We start from the raw sequence: 18,546 nt of genomic DNA, 5'->3' as shown, positions 1-18,546 counted from the left end.
AGAAAGAGATGTAAAATGAAGAGCCAGAAGCCAGAGTCCAACCCAACTTGAAAGAGTACGTAAAGAACAATGGTGAAATTATTTGGGTTACTCGAGTCAGAAGAAAAAGAAAGCCGGTCTTGACCTTATTCTTAAGTCAAACAGTAAACAGAGCAGGATGCAAAATCCAGAAGCAAACAGCCACAACCACAAATAAACCAACACCAGTGTCTAATTACACAAAGGTGTTAAGCTCTGTTATGGAAGAAAACATCATAAATAAAACGGAAAGACAAGTTAGGAAGACATTAGTAACCCAAATGGCAAACTAAAGTGAGTATCTTCAAAACACAAGTGACCCCTAGCAAATAAATCCGTAAAAGACACAAACAGCCCAGTAGAAGATTGTACAAATGACGGGACCGTGGGACTCCTGGAATAAGGATTATAAACAGCCAATTTGGTACAGGGTATTGTTTACCAGTGGGAGCGTCTACACAGCGTGAATGGAAGCTTCCACTCTTGGATCCCCCACGGAACGTTTCCTTGAGGATCTGCGCTCAAATAAGGACAGCCGGAAGGAAAGTAGCAAGCACAAAGCAGTTTATTCAGGACAGTGCACTCTCCAGGTGGCAGAGCGGACAGGCCCAGAGGTGTCTGGGTTTGGGGGTGTCTTTTCTCTGTATGTTTGCATAGGTTCCGGATGGGTCACAGCTAGGGGGGTCTCCCACTGAGGGTGCTTCCCATCATGTGCGCAACTCCTCCTACCGGTTGGGAGGGGGAGTTTTTCTGGCCCCACCCACAAGGTTCTGGCCAGAAGAGTCCATGGCCATCTTCCCTTGGGCGGGGAGAGTTGAAAACAAAACCATGTAAATCTATTGTAATGAAGCTGTAGGTTACCCTGAGGCCAAGGTTGAAGAGGAGAGCCCCTGTTCTGCACCTGTGGCCCTTGGTCTGTCAACCTGGGGGTGTTGGAAGCCATAGGACCAGGATGTTAACAGCCGCAAAGTCAGGACATTGTGCCCTCAGGCTTCTAATGTGTCACCTATTTAACACCGCCTTTGCCTCTGGCTCATGTCTAACCAACTGCCTACTTGATCGGTATGATCCTATGTATGCAAACAAGCAAAAGAAAAACCGTTATAAACGCAGAGGACTATATCCTAGGAAAAAGTCTGGGAGGACACACGTAAAACTGATCATAATGGTTACTGCAGACACTGAGTTTATGGGAAATTTTTACTTTCTAACAACACATCTTTGTGTAAGGCGTGAATGATTTTATAATAAACATACATTATAGTGGAAAAAAATTTAAATATCTAAGCGTTCGGAGCTGTAAGTGCACTATGATTCCAGTTTTGCTTTCCTACTTTAAATGTGCATGCACGTACATTTGGTTTTTTAAAATTTTTTAAAGTATATTCATTTTTTTTGAAAGACAGAGAGAGACAGAGAGAGACAGAGAGACAGAGCACAGCAGGGGTGGGGCGGAGAGAGAGGGGGACACAGAATCCAAAGCAAGGCTCCAGGCTCTGAGCTGTCAGCACCAGAGCCCGACTCGGGACCCGAACTCACGAACCGCAAGATCAGGACCTGAGCCGAAGTCGGACGCTCAACCGGCTGAGCCACCCAGGCGCCCGTGCACATACATTTGTAGTGCAAAAAGAAACCTGAAATAAACCATCAAAATTTACAGTGAGGTTCTCTCGCGGTGGTGAGGTTATAGAGGGCATTTTTTTCTTTTTCGGTCACTTTGTAAGTTTCTGTAACTGCACAACCTAGGCAATGACCATATTTTACTTCCATAAATAGAAAACAGTGTTTTAGAATAAGGAAAGAAAAAAAAAAAGAGCAACAGAAATATTTGATCGTTGCTGAAAATGGGGGGAAACCTGGCACCCAAAATAGGATTCACCAAATGGATCACGTGCATGAAATTTCAAACTCCTGTGTGATTGGATTCACCCCCAAAGCACTGGCATGTGCCAGCCCCACCCTGGAGAAGATCTTGATGAGCTTACACACATGGGGGGAAATGCCCGGTGGGACGGTAGGCCGAAGGCCTTCCACTGCCACCTTCATTCCAATCTCCGTGTTGGAGAGGTCAGCAAAGGGTACCTCCCGTGTCGCCAGTTCCCACAGAAGCACTGCAAAACTCCCCATGTCTGCTCAGCGTCTGTTTGTATCTTCAGGCTTCTTCTGCAGAGCTTCAGGGGCCACCCAGGCAGGTGCATACCTGCGCCCAGGGCATTGGAAGGAGAACCTGACGTCGGCCGTGCTGATTCGGGCAGTCATGTCCTCATCAATCATTACACTACGGCTGCTGAGTGCGTGTCGTGGGATGAGGGGCTCTAGAGTGTGTACGAGGGCCATGCCCCTTGCCATGTCCAATGCAAACGTCACAGCCTGGCTCTGGTCCACAGCAAAATTGGTGCCTTCGTGTAATACATTGTACAGGGAGGGATCCATATGGCATCCAGTGTGCGACGAGGGTGGGGTGTGGAGCAGGTGGAGACTGACAGGCACCTAGCACTGGGAGCACATTCGGATGTGAGAAACTCCTGAGCCGGGGACACTCCTCGTTGATTTGATGTGACCAGTGCCTAGGAGGCACTTTCTTTCCCGAGGGCCTTGAACAAAGCCCTCTTCACCTCCTTGTTTCGCATGCTGTAGATGACGGGGTTGAGCATGGGGGTGAGGACCACGTACAGCACAGAGAGCACCCGGTCCCGCAAGCCAGAGCACGCAGAGCTGGGGAGGATGTAGCAGAGGACTGAAGCGATGTAGAAAATGCAGACCACGGTGGTGTGAGCACCACAGGTGGAAAAGGCTTTTCTTCGGCCCTCAGCGGAGTGAATCCTGAGAATCGCAGCCACAACACGTACACAGGCGATCGCAACCGGGGCACGGGGTGCAAGAGCCACCACGAAACTGAAGACGAACAGGGCAAGTTCGGTGGCCCACGTGCTTGAGCAAGAGAGTCTGGTCAGTGGAGGGAGGCCACAGGAGAAGTGGGTGATGAGGCGAGGCCCGCAGAACCTCAGTGGAGCTGCAAGGACGGTGTGGGCGAACGCATCGGCCAAGGCAAGCAGGCGGGAGGTGGAAGCCATTCTTGCCCGGGTCCGTCCGTCGGCCCATGAGGACTAGGTGGTGCGGTGGCCGGCCGATGGCTGCATAGCGGTCATAGGCCATGGCTGTGAGCAGGAAGCACTCCCAGGGAGCCAGGAAGTGGAGAAAGAAGATCTGGGGAAGACAAGCACGATAGGGCACGGTCCACACTGCTGCCAGCAGGTGTTCCAGCACCTGAGGCCCCGTGCTGGAGATATAGGCAGTGTCCAGCAGTGAGAGGTTGACTAAGAAGTCGTACATGGGAGCGTGGAGTCGGGAGTCCATCACAGTAAGGCTGGCAATGCCCAGCCACGCTGTGGACCAGCAGAAAGATCACAAAGAGCAAGGGCCTCAACTCCTCTGCGTCGGCCAGCCCTTCCAGAAGGAACAGCGACACTCGGGTCTCATTCCCCAGCTGCCCGGAACCATGCGCAGAAACCTGCACCTGTAGAGTCCAACTCAGAGTCAGATGAGGATCCAAGTGTGGAGTTCCAATTTGCACAAGGCAGCAGGGGTGAGGGAAGGTCCAGAGACAACAACAACAACAACAACAAAAAGAGACAGGTTTCAAGCTTAAGAACATAAGACTCAGAATTGGGGGAGTGAGGCTAGGTTCAGGAGGCCAGCGGTAAGGTAGAGGCCAGTAGAATGGAATCGGTAACCCCACACCAAGACAAGGTGCACAGACCTTGAAGCCACGGTGCATGCACCTCCCGTAAGGATATCAAAGTCAGTCCCTCAGAAGCTTCTACCTGAATAAGGACCCTAGACCTCGTAATTATCTGCAGTGGTCCCCTTATTTCACCCTCACCAACCCAGCAGAGCCCCAACTCAGGAGCAGTGATAGGACACTAGTCAGGTCCCTCCTCCTCCCGCTCTGAACCTTTCAGTGCCTCCCATCTCACTCAGCATCAAAGCCAAAGTCCCCCCGGCGACCTACCAGGCCCTCTGTGATACGCTCTCCCTCCTCTCCTCTCCTCTCCTCTCCTCTCCTCTCCTCTGCTCTCCTCTCCTCTCCTCTCTGACCATCGGGCAAGAAGTCTGTCAGCTCCGTGCCCCATATCACATCTTCGGACTGGCCCACAGCAGCAAACGCCCTTGCCTATTCCCTGCCTCGGTGGAAGAGAGCCCTGCCCTCCTATCCAAGGCTAGCTTGTCCGATTTCCCCAGCTGCTCTCTTCATTGTGCCAGCCCTGCTCGGCAACCCTTTTACATGGGAATGTGCTAAATGCCACTCGACTGTTCACTCTCAGATGGTTTATTTTATGTTATCTCGATTTTACCTCAATGAAAAAAGGAAGCAAAATAAAGACTTTTTCAGACATATAAAAGCTGAGATTGACTCGTTGTCAGCGGAAAACCTGCACTACAACAAATGTTAAAGGCTGTTCTCCACAAGCAAGCATGATACCACGTGGGAACTTGGACCTGCATGAAGTAATGAAGAGGGTTCCAGAATTGGAAAGTATGTGGGTAAATGTAAACATTTTTTTCTCCCTTCAAAATGTCTCTCAATCGTCGCAAACCACCTAAAGCAAAAATATTGACAACACGGTGTGGGGTGTATAACTGCTATAGAAATAAAAGGTATGACAACAATAGCACAAAGGACACGAGTGGGTAGTTGGAAGGGTACCGCTGTAATGTTCTTACGTTACGTGCAAAGTGATTTGAAATTACTTGAAGGTGGTCTATAATGAGGTAAAACACATATTAGGATCCCTAGAACCCTAGGTTTAATATGTACACTTCTCTAGCGGAGATAAAGTGAACTTCCAGAAATTACTCAATCTGAAAGGCGTCACGAAAAGACAGGGAGGGGAACACAGAACACATGGGGCAAATAGAAAATAAATAGCAGGGTGGTAGATTTAAACTCAACGATGTCCCTCGTTGCATTTATTCCAAATGGTCTAAACGTGGCAACTAAAACACGGAGATTGCCAGACTGGATAAAAAGGCAAAGCAAAACTATATGCTACGCATAAGAAATGCGCTCTATGAAGACACAGATACGGTAAAAGTAAAAAGATGGGCAAAGATACACCATGCAAGTCTTCTAATAAGAAAGTTTGAGTAGCTATATTAAGAGCAGGCAGAACAGACTTCAGGACAAGGAATACGACGGGATGGAGGACGTTTGCTAACGATAGAGGGGTCACTTTGTGAAGAAGACATAAAATCAAAACCTAAATACATAGTAGGAAAGAAATAATGAAGCTAAGAGCAGATATGAATAAAACGTTAAATGGACAAACAATAGAGGAAAATCCATGAAGCTGAAAGCCTTTTTTTTTCCTTTCTTTCTTTTCTGTTTTAATGTTTATTTTTGACACAGAGAGAGACAGGGCGCGAGTGGGGGAGGAGCAAAGAGAGAGGGGGGGACACAGAATCCGCAACAGGCTCCAGGCTCCAGGCTCTGAGCCGGCAGCACAGAGTCCGATGCGGGGCTCGAACCGACGGACGGACCGTGAGATCATGACCTGAGCCGAAGTCAGACCCTTAACCGACTGAGCCACTCAGGCGCCCTCTCCCCCACTTTTTAAAGGTTTTATTCATTTTTGAGAGAGTGCATGTGGGGGAGGGGCATGGAGAGGGGGACAGAGGATCTGAAGTGAACTGTGCTGACAGCAGCGAGCCCCATGTGGGGCCTGAACTCACCAACTGCCAGATCGTGACCTGAGCCAAAGTCGGACGCTCAACCGACTGAGCCACCCAGGTGCCCCTGAAAGCTTCTTTAAAAAAAAATACCAGGGGCGCCTGGGTGGCTCAGTCGGTTGAGCGGCCGACTTCGGCTCAGGTCATGGTCTCGCGGTCCGTGAGTTCGAGCCCCGCGTCGGGCTCTGTGCTGACAGCTCAGAGCCTGGAGCCTGTTTCACATTCTGTGTCTCCCTCTCTCTGACCCTCCCCCGTTCATGCTCTGTCTCTCTCTGTCTCAAAAATAAATACACGTTAAAAAAATGTTTTTTCTAAAAATACCAATAAAACTGATTTTGAAAAATAAAGTGTAACCAGGGAATATTAGGAACAATATTTGTGGGTAAGTTTCCCAATTTAGATGACATGGACAAATTCCTTGAATGACACAAATTACCAAAACTGACTCAAGAAGAAATAGAAGACCCGAATATCCCTACATCTATGAAAGCAATGGAGCCGAAAACTCCAGGCCCCCGTGGCTTTACTAGTGGCTACCACCAAATACTTAAAGGAGAACTATCACCAATCCTACACAAATGCTTTCAGAAAGCAAAGGAGGAGAAACATTTCCCAAATCATCTTGTGAGGCCCGCATTACACAACCCCAAAACCAGATGAAGACATTGCAAGAAAAGAAAACCACAGAGCAATATCCTTCACGAAGTCACACGCACAAAAGAACTTGATTCGATATTAGCAAATTCAACCCAGCAACATACAAAGAGGATGATACCATCGTGGCCAAGTGGGGTTTATCCCAAGAATTGGTTTTCATTAAAAACAAAAAAGTCAATCAGTGTCATCTGTCATATTAAGAAAATAAAGGAGAAAAAACATGTGATCATTTCAATAGACGCAGAAAAAAAGCATCAGACAATATCCAACAACCACTCATGACAAGAACTCTCGGAAAACTAGGACTAGAGGGAAACGTTCTTAATCTGATAAAGGGAACCTACAAAAATCCTACAGCTAACATGATACTTAATGGTGAAAGATAGAATCACCGCCCCCGCTCCCTCGCCCGCAAAGTTTGAGAAACAAGCTATGGACGTTCAACACTTCCATTCAACACTGTCCTGGAGATCCGAGGCGGTGCACTAGGCAAGAAAGAGGAATAAAAGTAGTGACACAGACTGCAAAAAAAGAAATGGGATTATCTTTATTCAGAGATGACATGTTTGTTTACGTAGAAAACCCTAAGTCATGTACAAAGAAAAGAAGAGTGACATTTTAAAAAATCACTGCCATTTATAATAGCATCCCCAAACATGAAGTATTTGGGGACACATGTAATAACATATGTGCAAAACCTTCACGGTGAACACTAAAAACTATTGATAAGTGAAAGAAAGCTTACAAAAATGGAGAAACGCATCCTATGCGTGGAGCGGAAGATCCTGTATTCTTTTTTCTTTTAGCGTTTATTTATTTATTTTGGAAGAGACAGAGAGAGCACGAGCAGGGGAGGGGCAGAGAGAGAGAGAGGGAGCGAGAGAGGGAGGGAGAGAGAGAGAGAGAGAGAGGGAATATCCCAAGCAGGCTCCGAGCTGTCAGTGCACACCCCGACTCTGGGCCCAGTCTCACAAACCGTGAGATCATGACCTGAGCCGAAATCAAGAGTCAGACGCTTAATCGACTGAGCCACCCAGGTGCCCCAAGGCCCTGTATTCTTAAGATGTACACTCCCACCACACCATTCTAGAAATCCGTTGCAAACCCAGTAAAAATCGTGATACTGCAGAAATGGACAAGCTGATTCCAAAGTGTATATCCAAATGCAAAGAACCTGGAATAGGCAGCTCGAACTTGCAAAAGAGGAATAAAGTCGGAAGACATAAGGATGACTAAAAGAGGATACAGACAGAATGGAAAGTTCACATGTCACTGGTGGGACTGTAAATTGGCATGATCACATCGGAAAACAGTGCTTCCGTTTCTTATACAGTCACACTTACGCTTACCATGTGACCCAGAAATCCCACTTCTGCTATTTACACAAGGGAATTAAAAATATATGTGTGTGCAAAGACTTGTACGTGAATCTTCGTATCAACTTGATTAACAATAACCGCAGTTTGGAAACAAGCCAAACGTCCAATAGCAGGTGAGTGGTTAAGCCTAAATTACGGTACATGCACGCAATGGAATACCGGTCAGCAACAAAGAAGGATGGACATACTGTGTGATTCCCAGAAATTCCAGAAAAGGCAAAATCTAAGCTGAATTTGCTGTGTGGGGGCAGACTGTAGAGGAGGACATTGTCTGCACGGAGGCACAAGGGCGGCTGTGAGAGCGATGGGAATGTTCTGTATCTCGGCTTTGGTTGTGGACACCTTTGTCGTAACTCATGAAACCGTACGCTTAAATGTGTGCAACTTCCCATACGTGCATTTTGCCTCAAATAAGCTGAGCAAAAACAAAGAAAAGAGAAGGGACAAACAAAAACTGAATAGCAAAATGGCAGACTTAAATCCTACCATATCGGTAATCGTATTAAATGTGAATTTGCCAAACAATCCAATTTAAAAGCAGACATCGTTAGAAGGGTGCTTTTTTTAAGTGACCACACTACACGCTGTCTACGTGAGCCACATTCAAGATACAAAGACACCAATAGGTTAGAAGTAAGAGGATGGAAAAGGACTTACGAATAAATAGTGAGCAAAGAAGCCTGATGTGGTTATAGCGATATTAGAGAAATCAGACTTCGAGGAAAACTGTGTTACCAAAGATGAAGGGATGCATTTCATACTAGTAACAGCAGCAATGAATCCATCTGGAGGAGAAAATGATCATAAATATGTTTGTGCCTAATGACACACCTTCAAAATACACGGGGCGCCTGGGTGACTCAGTCGGTAAGCGTCTGACTTCGGCTCAGGTCATGATGTCACCGTTGGTGAGTTCCAGCCCAGCGTCGGGCTCTCTGCCCGTCGGCACCGAGCCTGCTTCGGATCCTCTGTCCCCCTCTGTCTCTGCCCCTCCCCCGCTGGCTCTCTCTCTCTCCCCCTCTCTCAAAATAAATAAACTTAACACACACGCACGCACACGCACGCACACGCACGCACACGCACGCACACGCGTGTGCGCTGTGCGCGATGCAAGAATTTTTAGGATTAATAGGTGAAAGGGACAAGTCCAAAATCACGGTTGGAGATTTTAACATCCTCCCTCAGCAAGCGAGAGAGAGAGAGACAACACACTCTGTTAAAAGAAATAGAGCAGGGATTGGCAAACTACCGCCTCCTGGCCAAATCCAGCCCGGGGCCTCTTTTATGTGAAAAGTTTGTTGTCCCCCGACATAGAACATACCATCAGTGGTATCACCTACCTTGACCGATGTCTTTAGAACACTAAACAGGAGATCTGAATTCCACACGTGTGTCCACTACACATTCTTTTCAAGTACAAGTATGTTCGCCAAGATAAAGCATTTTCTGAGCCACGGACCAATTCTCAACACATTTCAACGTCAAGGATTGAAATTTAACCCGGTACGTCTCTGACCAGCCTTGTCTTGTTCTTGATTCTAGAGGGAAAGCTTTCAACCTCTCACTGTTGCGTATGAGGTCAGCTGTGGGTTTTGTCATATGTGGGCTTTGTGGCATTGAGCTATACAACTTCTTTGCCCCCATTCGTGGAGGGTTTTTATCATGGAAATATGTTCTACTTTGTCAAATGCGTTTTCTGCACCTAGGGAGACGATCATATGGTTTTTATCTTTCATTCTAACGATGCGGTGCTTCGTTTATAGACGTGCGTGTGTTGAAAGATCCTTGTTTTCCGGCTGCAGGTTCCTCCTGCCCGTGCCTGGAGATGAGAGCTGCCTGCCCCGTAGACAGTGACAAAGAACAGGGCAGACAGAGACAGTCCGACGCTCAGGCTGAGGCGCTCTTTGGTGACATTGCTCATTGAAATGCTTCCACCAGCCACAGGCCGCTCTAGACACTGGCCACCTTCTTGCTGTGACACCCGCCTCCAGGACAAGGCAGCTGTGCCTTTACTTTCCTCACTTGTCCTGAGGACCTATTCGGAGATGCTCAGGTACAGATTCATAACTATAGAGTCACGGCGTTCTCCACAGCTCAGTCTCTCTCTGCTGACAGTGCTAATTCTCCCTCAGGCAAGGCTCTGTTCCTCCTCTCTCCATTTTAGAGACTCACCTCGTGCACCGGGGCGTCGCCCATTCCCCTCCTCAGCCACTCGGGTGCCTTGTACGTGGCCCCACTGTTGTGCTAAATAAGAGAATCTTGGAGGGGAAGGCAAAGGGTGATGTACTTCATGTCCCCTCCCCGCCTCAGGGAGACCTCTTCCCCTTTTTGTTTTCCTCAAGGACCCTTGTCAGGACTTTAGGGAAGCAAGCAGCAGCGTAATAAACTGGAAAAACACTTTGGGGAAGGATGATACAAGTGAAGTGAGAGCCAACCACAAGGAGCTCTGAGAATTGTGGGTTCGGAACCTCAGGGAATGAGGCCTCTGATGACACGGGAGTACAGAATGGGCAGTGAGGCCGACCTAGCCAGCTGTCCCAGCGCTCTTCTCCACAGATCTGAATCAAGGCCGATAAGCCACAAAGCCCTACTCCGCAGGTATTATACATGACTACGTACATGCAAGTATAAAACTAAAACAAAAATTCTAACATGTTGACAGTAGTTAATGTCCTGAATAACAGGACATAATTTTTTTTCTCCCATCGCCTAACTTGTCTTCTTCAATTGCCTTCTAGTACTTGAGTATCTGAATGTCAGAATCTCTCCCCCTACCTGAGAACAAAGGCGAGAATAGGAGAAGGCGTAGTTGCTAAAAATAAACCCAGACATAGAATAGTAGCAGTTACCATTTAATCACCAAAAAAAAAAAAAAAAAAAAAAATGTGGATCTGAAGCACCCAAGGGCCAGTATAGGCAAAAGATGCGGCCTCGGTAAGAAAACGGCAGCTGCTGCAGGGATCACTGTCATATGGGCGGGACACAGAGTTGGGTCCAGCCACCTTTTCACTGCTGCGGCTTTGTAAAAAAGGGGGGCATGATGATCTGCATGGTCCGTATCACTAGGGAAAGCTGGCCAAGACAGGAGGTGATGGACATTTGGAGCCGGCCAGGGTCATCGGCAGTCAAGCGGCTACGAGGTAGGAAAAAATAAGTCAAGTCAGAGGGCAGGTGGGGCACATTCCCCGCTCCGCCCCTTCACGCAGCGACGATCCTAGAGCACCACACTCCTTCCTTCGACTCACTCCTTTCCTGTTTCCCTTGTCTCCATCACAGCTCCTCCGGAATTGACCTTGTCCCTGGTCACCCGCCACCACCCTCTCCCTGGACCGTTCTAGAACTAACACAGTCAGGATGCTGCCGTTCACATTGAGCTCCTCCCGAACTGGCTCCTGGAGCTCCTCGTTTGGAGTCAGGAACCTGTGGGCAATCTCTGCATCCATGGCCGATGGGAAAGGTATAGTGAGGGTGCTGGTGGAGACTGGGTTAAGGCACCATCCACAGTACTAATTTTGCCTGTGCCTCAGGCCTCCTCTTCAGTGAGGCCTGCCTTCCCCACCCCAGGCTGACCCTCAGGCTGTCCACAACCTCCCACCCTATACAGCCAGGCCACCCTGGATAGCATTGTCCCTACCGCTTCAGTCCCATCAGGCGGTCCACCCCACTCCGCATCCTCTGTCGGCACAGGCCAAACCCTAGCCGATACCCTCCAGGTGCCCGGAGCTCCCTCCTGCTCCCCTTTCAACTCCACTTCCCCAGGTCTCCCCCCACACCCCACGCCGCCGCGCGCCAAACCACCTCCAGCCCATCCCCCTGCCGTCCAGCCCGCTGGGACTCCTTGAATAGGATACAACTGGAGCAGTCGGCTACCAGGACCTCTAGCGCCAGGTGCGGCATCTCCACCAGGACCTGGTGTGTAGGGTGCCCGCTCCATTTGGAGAGCGCCACCAGAGGCGGCACCTACCTCTCCCACAATGCTGGTTCTTTCCGGATTGCTCAGGCCTCCGGGGTTGCTGGGATGGCCAGGGTCACAGGCACCACCCGAACCACCGGGGACTCTGGGGCCACTGACACCACGAGGTCCACCTGGCACACACTGGCCGCCACCTGCTGCGCTCACCACCACGCCCACGGCACCTGTGCCTTCGTCTGCTGCCCTCACGGGGCCTCCACCAGCCACCTGAGACCCGACTTTGAATCCTCCCACCCTCTCAAGGCATCACTGAAGGACAAAGCACTCTCTCACAATGCTTCACCCCTTTACTCCACAATGCAATTCCGGATGCCCGGGGCAACTGTCCACACGGACCACTGGTAATGCCTCCTGACCTGTGATTGGTTCCCACCAAGCAGTCCCTTCTGTAGCCAATCAGTTCTCACTTATGAAGCTCCACCCCTTAGAGTGCCACGACACCCTAGTGCGTCTGCCCAAATGGGCACCCGCGTGGATGCGTCTGCCCGAACCAGCCGTGCCACGAGCCTTCGACGGCCCGCCAGCTGCGTTATCCAGGAAGCCTCTGCCTGACGCTACTCCCCACACGGTGGTGCGGCTCATGGTCCCCAGTGTCCATGCCCAAACAGACTGCCATTGCCCAACTCTTAAAGCCTCTGAGCACGTGACTGAGCTGTGTAGAACTCCGTGACTCTATATTTACGAATCCGTACCTGAGCGTCTCCGAATAGGTCCTCAGGACAGGTGAGGAAAGTAAAGGCACAGCTGCCTTGTCCTGGAGGCGGGTGTCACAGCAAGAAGGTGGCCAGTGTCTAGAGCGGCCTGTGGCTGGTGGAAGCATTTCAATGAGCAATGTCACCAAAGAGCGCCTCAGCCTGAGCGTCGGACTGTCTCTGTCTGCCCTGTTCTTTGTCACTGTCTACGGGGCAGGCAGCTCTCATCTCCAGGCACGGGCAGGAGGAACCTGCAGCCGGAAAACAAGGATCTTTCAACACATGCACGTCTATAAACCCCGCCCTCGGCCGCCTCTCCAGCAGCTGCTGCCTCTCCAGCAGCTGCTCCCTCACCAATCGTCGCCACGCGCTGTGACGTGTGACCCCACTGCACCCACGTAAACCAGACCTACCTCAGCTCCACCCCCTCCCCACACCCCTAGCCCCTCCCCAGACCTCATGGGAGGCCGCCAAACACCACGGCCTGTTGTCCAGAGGGCCCTGTCTCTTCCTTGGGCTCAGTGTCCCCAGCACGTGGGGCTCCACGACCTCGCAGCAGGACCTCCAGTCCTCGTGGAGGGAGATGGGCCACAGCCCACACAGACACGGCCCCGCACCCCGTCCCCGTCCCCTTCCCCGGTACAGGTGGACACACCAAAGCGGCCTTTGGAGGGGGCGACTGAGCACAGGTGCGGATCAGATCGGCGGTCTGGGAAGGTCACGAAGGGGCTCCCGCCGGGGGGCAAGCCTGCCAGTAGGAGGCAAGGAGGGAAAGGATGGCGACTGGAGCTAAAGTAGTTAGTGGCCGTGGAGAACAGGGATGCGGTCGCATAGGAAAAACCACGATGCAAAAGGGAAATCACTAAAATCCCAACTTAGGAAGCTACTGTATATGTGCACGGAAATCCGGCAACGGTAGCCTGAAGTGTAAATACCTCGTATCTCTGTGTGGTGGGATTGAGGGTGGTCCCCACTTCTTTTTTGTGTATTTCTCCCCCAAAAGGTTCAGAATGACTTTACATGACCTTCAGCGTTTTCAGTTCTTTGACGTCCTTGTGTGCGTGATCTCTACGCCCCACGTGGTGCCGGCACTCACGACCCAGCGAGTGCTTCCACAAGTCAGGCTTGGGAGAGTAGATGATGCCATCCAGGGCGCCGGGCAGCAGCACTCCCCGCGCCAACAGCACGACGAGGACCACGTAGGGGAATGTAGCCGTGAAGTACACGATCTGGGGGGGGGGGAGGTGGGCGCTGCTCAGAAGGGGCCCTGCGGCCCCCGCCTCCCCACTTAGGGGCCCCCAGCCTCAGCAGGGGGGCAGGCGGGCCACACTCCCCCCACTGTGGTACGGTCCGCTCCGAGGTCAAGCGGGAGGCCAGCCTGCAGCCCCCCCTTCTACTCCTCAGAGCCTGGGCTCCTCCCGAAGGAAGCGGGGTGCTCAGCTGGCCATCGGCCGCCCCTGCAATGACAGGTCAGCTGTAGAGGGAGGGCGGAGGCAGGACCTTCCCCGGGTAGGGAGCAGGACATCGGCCTGGAGGCAGGTCCCATGCCTCCCGTGCCTCTGACTGCAGGTGGTTCTCTGCACAGGGGCAGGGTCCTGGGCAGGCCGGAGTGGACTGGGCCGGCCGGAGACAGAGGCGACAGCGAGGTGACCGCGAAGACCTCTGCCTCCCTCCCACCCTCAGCAGAGCAGGACAGGTAGGCAAGGGACGGCCACGGACTGGGTCCCCCCAGGCTGGCCGCAAAGCAGAGAGTGAGGAAGTAGTGAGTGAGGAAGAGAGGGAGACCGGGGCGGGGATGCCCGACACAGGCAAGTTCAGCTGGCTGTCGCCTGGGCCTGTCCCCTCAGGACGGAAGGCGGCTGGGCTGGAGTTTGGAGGGTGGGGAGGACTGACTACGCAGGCATGTGTGGGAAATCCAGTGGCCCGGATTCAAGTTCCTGCCCCCTCCTCAGGCCCTGGCCTGGTCACCTCGGGTGGCAGGGTGCCACCCCCCCAGTGGAGACGCCTCTTCTCCCCACCGGCCATGCTGCCCCCACCCCTGCCATCATCACCCACCCCGACCCGCCCGCCTCCAGCTGTACCTTTCCTGTTGACTTGACCCCCTTGCAGACACAGAAGTAGGCCAGCACCCAGCAGGCCGGCAGACACAGGGTCACCTCCCAGTTGAGGGCCCCTGGCACGTCCAACCCCCCACCCCACCCCCCCCCCCCCCCGAGAGCCGCAAGACTTTGTTCCTGGGGGAGGGACAGCCCGTCAAGGCTGCCGCAGCAGAGGGCAAGGCGACGGGGGAGCTGTCGCCGGGGCGGTGCTCCCCCGTGCGCTGTCCTCGGGGCCAGCTGGGACCCCTGGGCCCCGGGGCCCCCGGCCCAAGCCCGCAGCCATTGCGGTGTGGGAGGCGGGAGCCCGGGAGCCCCAGGCCGGAGGCCGGTCGCACCCTCGGCGGTGTACCCTCCCCCAGGCTGGCAGGCACTAGGGGACTGACGGTGCCCGGGACCGAGAAGTGGTGAGGGAGCGAGGCCCGTCCATTCCAGCTCCCCTAGGGGCCGCGCGGGGCGTGTTCCCTGAGGACAGGCAGGGCCTGGGAGTGGCCCCTGCTCGGCATCCCGCTTCGGCCGCCCCCCCCCACCCCCCCCGCCCCCGGGGACGGGTCCCGGCACACGCAGACCCGAGCCGTACGGGGAGCCCACAGACAGGGACAGGCACGGTGCTGCCCAGAAGCGCCTGAGCGCGGCCCACGCCTCGACGCCCGGGACCCGGGCGGGCGGCGGTCAGTTGGCTGCGCGCACGTGCGCCCGGCTGGCGCCTGCGCAGACACACGCTTGGGGGGAGGGGCGGGCCGGGCGGGAAACAGTCAGGTGCCAGTGGCCTCACCGGAATGCTCTCGGGGACGCAGGAGCCCGACAGTGACGTCACGCGTCGAGGGGCGCAGCTTCCGGAACCAGCCTCCATCTCCTCGGGGTCAGCGTCGACCGGATCCGGGCTCTGGGCCAACACAGCGAGGCCGGCTCGGTGGGAACCAGCTCCGCGGGGTCTGTCTGCGCAGGCGCCCTGGCCATCCCCGACAGCCTTGCGCGCCGAGGGGCCGGGCTTCGCCAGGCCCGCCGGGGGTCTCGGCGGTCCGCCGACAGTGGGCGCAGCGTAGCGGTGGGCTCTGAGGAGGCCGGTGCGGCGGCCATGAGGGCCCCGGACGACGACGCGGCCTCTCCGGCCCCGGACGACGGCGCGGAGGAAGTGGCGGTCACGCAGGCCCCTGACGAGGACGGCGCGGACGGCGCGGACGGCGCGGCGGTCACGCGGGCTCCCGAGGGTGGCGCGGAGGACGCGGGGGCAGGCCCACAGGCCTCCGACGGAGGCACGGACGGCCACGACCCCCGGCTTAGCCCCCGAGGTCCCGGTCGCCAGGGCAACTGCAGCCGCCACGACGGCGAGGGTGGCCCTGGCAGCAAGGGAGCAGTGGTCGAGGGGGCCTGCGCCCCTCCCCTGGCCGAACGGGCCCCGAGGGCCCTGGCCCCCGGTGGAGACGCAGCGCCGGCGGCGGTGACCTCCTCAAGACTGCTGGAGTTGTATCCTTCCCGTGGAGCCTGTCTGGGCAGGGGCCGTGGCGGGGTGGCTGGGGAGCGGGGCGGCAGCCCGGGGACGGGACGGACGGGGGCGGGGGTGGGCAGCCTGGCGGGACAGGGACAGCCGGTGCCCGCGGGCCCCCAGGGTGGGGGAAGCGGCTCAGGGTGGGCAGAGGTGGCGGGAGGGAGCGCGAGTGTCCCGGGGGTAGAAGCGGGCCTCTGAGTGGTCAGGAGGCTTCAGGCCATGGGAACTCCGGGAGCCCGTTGTGCCTTAACCGGGTGCCTCCCAGCAGGCTCACTGTGTCTTTCCGGTCGCCCCTGGAGGCAGAGATGGCCCGCAGGTCCCTGACTACACACGTCCAACGCCACCGAGGGTTGGCTCAGAAGGAGCTCTGCGTGAGGGGCAGCGCCCTGGCCGTGTGCGTCCTCCAAGAGTATGCGCGGGACGGGTGGGCGGTGGCGGCGGGTGCCGTGGTCGCATCTCTGCCTTCCGGTGCCGTCGTGGAGGCCCCGACACACGCGTTAGGTGGAAGGCGGGGGGTGGGGGGCTGTGTGGGGGAAGGGGCTGGTGCCCTGCACCTCCACAGCAGCTCTCCCCTTTAACCGGATTTCCCTCTTCCCTCACTTTTAGGAGATGGACTGCTGAAGACCCCATCTTCTTCCGAGTTTCCGTCAACTCCTTCCTGGACCGGCTTCCCCTGGTGATACGAAACATTCGCGCCTTGGGGTCCCGGCCTCCGCGACGCCTAGGCCCGGGAAAGGGGGCCGAGGCCTAACCTGGTAGCCCTCACGGGGCAAGGCACAGGGCGTTGACACTTGGCGTCCTCGCCACTTTATTATCGGGGGTCTAACGTTCTGCAGGTCCGGGCCTCGGTGGCTCTTGGCCCACTTCAGTTCCTTCCCTGCGCCTGGAGGGACGGGCGCTTACAGTGTTTGTTACTGCACAACATGAAACTGAGCGACTCTTTTGTGTCCGAGTTTCTTCTCAGTTCCTGCGCCTCCACATTTTCTTACCTTTGTTCTGGTGTTGGAAGGGAGGTTCTGGGAGTCGTAGTCCAGCAGCCCAAGCTTATCGAAGACGACTCAGGGAGAGGAAAACCAGGTCCTGTATTCGGCGGTAAAGACTGCTGACGTTTTGGAATACGTTCCTAGTTGTATTTACCCATTAAATGGATAACAGCGTATAATGTATGCATTTTCCAGTTTAGCGTTAACTTTTCTCCGGATCCTTTTTTGTTTTGTTTTGTTTTGTTTTTGTTTTTCCCCGTTGAACGTACTAGCTTTCCCCCTCCCTAAGAACTCTTCAAAAACTGTTATCCAGGAGACACGCAAATGTATTATTACATAATGTTGAGCAGTCGGGTCGTTCTCAGCTTTGCCCCTGTTATGGGTCGTGTGAGTCAATGGGATTCTTGAACAGAAGTCTTTGCGCGAACAGTTACTTCCTTCAGATCGTTTCCAAGAGGTAGAATTCCCGCGTTCTGTAGCTCCTCGGCACACAAGTGCTCTCCAGAAAAGGCGCCCCGCCGCCACAAGTCTGGTCTCCCCGCACCACCAACCAGTAGGGTGGCTTCCTACCGAAGTAGAAGACTCCTTTTGTACCAGGGAAATAAGCACGGAAACACTAGAGTAGGAGTTTTGGGGCTTACTGGCCTTGTTTCCCATGAGCAAGGGAGTGGTGCCACAAGTGGCTATGGGTTTGGGGGCGGGGTGGGGGGTGGTTAGCTCCCTCTGAATAGCTTGTGTCTTGGAACCTCGCTAAACAGGAGTGCTAGCCTCACGAGGGTTCCCTCGGAGTTTCTACATGCATGGTCATGATCTCTGTAAGCAAACACGGTTTTGGTTCCTTCCTTTCCGGCCTTTCTGGGGCTACGGGGGCGGGGGGAAGGAACAGGCTGACACTGGACAGATGGGAAGCAAGAGCAGGAAGGCACGTCGCAGAGAACCAAATCCTGGATCCAGCCATGCCTGAAGACAGAACTACCCGCCCCCGCCCCCGCCCCCGCCACGATCGTTCAGTTACACACATCCAGAAACTCTCCCTTTGCTTAAGCCAACATGAATCCTTTTTTCCTTCTTTCCTTCTTTCTTTCCTTCTTTCTTTCTTTCTTTCTTTCTTTCTCTTTTTCTTTGAATGCTTTTATTTAGTTTTGAGAGCAAGACAGAGACAGCGTGAGCGGGGAAGGGGCAGAGAGACAGAGAGGGAGACACAGAATCTGAGGCAGACTGCAGGCTCTGAGCTGTCAGCACAGAGCTCGACGCAGGGCTCAAACCCACGAACTGTGAGATCGTGACCTGAGCCGAAGTCAGACCCTCAACCGACTGAGCCACCCAGGCACCCCCGTCGTGAATACTTTCTATTGCTTTTCTTTTTGTCTTTCTTCACTTGCAATAGAAAAGTCTTGTCCTTTATTGAATTGAGGAACCGTAGGTTTTCTTGTCACTTCACCTGAGAACGTGGCTCTCCTTTCTTTTAACAGAGAAACTGGGCTCTTTAAGTTCACAAAGGCATTGGCTCCTAGCTGGTAGGCCTTCAA

At 53.8% G+C, this 18,546-nt stretch overlaps 3 protein-coding genes across 3 annotated transcripts; 1 reads left to right on the top strand and 2 right to left on the bottom strand.

The window, feature by feature from the left end:
* Window positions 1-1,829: 1,829 nt before the first annotated feature.
* On the bottom strand, window positions 1,830-9,810 carry LOC109261507 (olfactory receptor 3A3-like). The gene is given in 3 exon segments (XM_019440042.2): window positions 1,830-3,110; window positions 3,112-3,535; window positions 9,125-9,810. Coding segments are annotated over 2 exon segments (789 nt in total). The 5' UTR covers window positions 3,376-3,535; window positions 9,125-9,810; the 3' UTR covers window positions 1,830-2,585.
* Window positions 9,811-10,767: 957 nt separating this feature from the next.
* On the bottom strand, window positions 10,768-11,743 carry LOC128774467 (EKC/KEOPS complex subunit LAGE3-like). Its single transcript, XM_053893546.1, has 3 exons — window positions 11,636-11,743; window positions 11,130-11,255; window positions 10,768-10,917 (listed from the first exon to the last, which is right to left on the bottom strand). The coding sequence occupies exons 1-3, from the start codon at window positions 11,716-11,718 to the stop codon at window positions 10,791-10,793; spliced, it is 336 nt and encodes a 111-aa protein (XP_053749521.1). The 5' UTR covers window positions 11,719-11,743; the 3' UTR covers window positions 10,768-10,790.
* Window positions 11,744-15,324: 3,581 nt separating this feature from the next.
* LOC109261822 (putative cuticle collagen 91) lies at window positions 15,325-16,974 on the top strand. Its single transcript, XM_053893540.1, has 4 exons — window positions 15,325-15,407; window positions 15,515-16,012; window positions 16,303-16,428; window positions 16,641-16,974. The coding sequence occupies exons 1-4, from the start codon at window positions 15,325-15,327 to the stop codon at window positions 16,783-16,785; spliced, it is 852 nt and encodes a 283-aa protein (XP_053749515.1). The 3' UTR covers window positions 16,786-16,974.
* Window positions 16,975-18,546: the final 1,572 nt, after the last annotated feature.

The sequence above is a fragment of the Panthera pardus genome, unplaced genomic scaffold (genome assembly GCF_024362965.1).
Source record: "Panthera pardus isolate Hobbes unplaced genomic scaffold, ASM2436296v1 HiC_scaffold_322, whole genome shotgun sequence".
In the NCBI taxonomy this organism is placed as follows: Eukaryota; Metazoa; Chordata; class Mammalia; order Carnivora; family Felidae; genus Panthera; species Panthera pardus.
This window is presented reverse-complemented; position numbering and strand designations above follow the sequence as displayed.